The 1,593-nt window shown below is 34.4% G+C and overlaps 1 protein-coding gene across 4 annotated transcripts in view; it reads left to right on the top strand.

Moving 5' to 3' along the window:
* Nucleotides 1-1,593, top strand: part of MAATS1 (MYCBP associated and testis expressed 1) — a 69,245-nt gene that overhangs the window by 57,624 nt on the left and 10,028 nt on the right. For all 4 annotated transcript variants that reach the window (XM_023522851.1, XM_023522893.1, XM_011374291.2 and 1 more), the window contains one exon: nt 1,026-1,187. In XM_023522851.1, coding sequence (XP_023378619.1) covers nt 1,026-1,186 — 161 coding nt within the window. In that variant the 3' untranslated portion in view covers nt 1,187. The remainder of the gene's footprint in view (nt 1-1,025; nt 1,188-1,593) is intronic.

Below are 1,593 nucleotides of genomic sequence, written 5' to 3'. Positions count from 1 at the left end.
AACAAGAGAACCATGTGTATATATTATATATACTCTTTACCCCAAATTAAGATAATATTATATACAGACGGTTTTGAAATCTCTTGTGTTTTTTTTTTTTATTAAAGATAATGGATTGGAAAGACCTTGATAAGACCTGTATATAGATGTAAAATAACAGTAACTACCAAATTTTAAATGCATCCTAAGTTCCAGACAATACACTAAGCAATTTTAAAAGTACTTCATCTCAATTTCTTAAAATAGCTGTAGATATGTTCTTATTTTTCATTTAAGAAAATTAGTGCTTAGAGACATTATATGACTTGCAGATTTGAAACATGGTCTATGTGGCTCCAAAGTCCCCATACTTTTGACCATACTACTGTGAAGTGCTCTAAGTTCCTGTGTGATTTACCCTACATAAAATAGCTGATACCTAAATAGCACAGAATCCAATCCACAGTACTTCTTACTGTCCTTTTCTAGCTGGATGACTTTGGGCAAATTACCTAACCTCTTCATGTTTCAGGTCCCGCATCTGAAAATGGGGATATTAATAATATTCTTTTTTAGGGTTATAGGGTGGTTTAAATGAATAATTATATACCAACTGCTTTAAACAGTACCTGGCACAAAGTAAAGACAAATTTGAATTGCTAATATCACCACCACCATCATCAACATCATCGTCGTCGTTGTCATCATCATCATCATCATCACCACCACTACTCCCTTTTCAAGGGAAATGGGATGCTTAATATACTAAGCCTTGGTTATAAACATTCTTAGAGTATAGAACTAGGATCACCTTCTAAAGCTGTGCGCTCAGAAACTCTTCACCAATCAACAGATACCCTCCATATTAGGAAGTAAGGCTCAAAGAGAAATATGAGACACCTTACCTTTAGGTCATTTAAGATCTTTGATTATGAATTTGCATTATGATGCAAAACTATCATTTCTACCACTACCCTCTTGAGAAACTTTGAGAATGATTTTCTTCAGACTTTCAGAGTAAAAATTGTTCTGTCACTTTGGCACAGTGAGGAATGCACAGCGGAAGCATATTCTTGCAGCTCATCAGATCATCCACAGGCACACAGAAGCCATGGTCAAAAGGAATTTTGCTGAGCAACAGCAAGTGGACACCTCAGACACTGACACATTATCTAAGGAAGAAACTCAAAATGAGAAAGACAGCTAAGGTGAGTTTGATTTTTCATCTGGCAGGAAGTAAAGAGAAGAAAAAAAGTGGCATCATTCAGCTTTGTGCTATACTCTAACAATCATAATGTGAAACGATTGTCCATTATTTAAGAAAGTGAAGCACTCCCATTTAAACTCACACATTTCATCTAGGTTATGGAATGTACTGTTGAAATTATTAGAGAATAGAGTTGATACTATAGTAATTGGACTCTTATGACCAAAAAACAGGACTCTAGATTATGTTTATGATTTTTATTAACATATGACTGTACTTCATCACAAATAAAGCTAAAAATGTGCCAGTGTTATTTAAAAAAAAAAAAAAAAGCTTATTCTTATGGAAGTAGACAATGTATCCCTATGGCATTACGCTTGTTGAAAACATAGCGTGTGGCACAGCCT

The sequence above is a fragment of the Pteropus vampyrus genome, unplaced genomic scaffold (genome assembly GCF_000151845.1).
Source record: "Pteropus vampyrus isolate Shadow unplaced genomic scaffold, Pvam_2.0 Scaffold1, whole genome shotgun sequence".
Lineage (NCBI taxonomy): Eukaryota > Metazoa > Chordata > Mammalia > Chiroptera > Pteropodidae > Pteropus > Pteropus vampyrus.
Note: the sequence above shows the minus strand (reverse complement) of the source record. Positions and strands in the feature narration are given on the sequence as shown.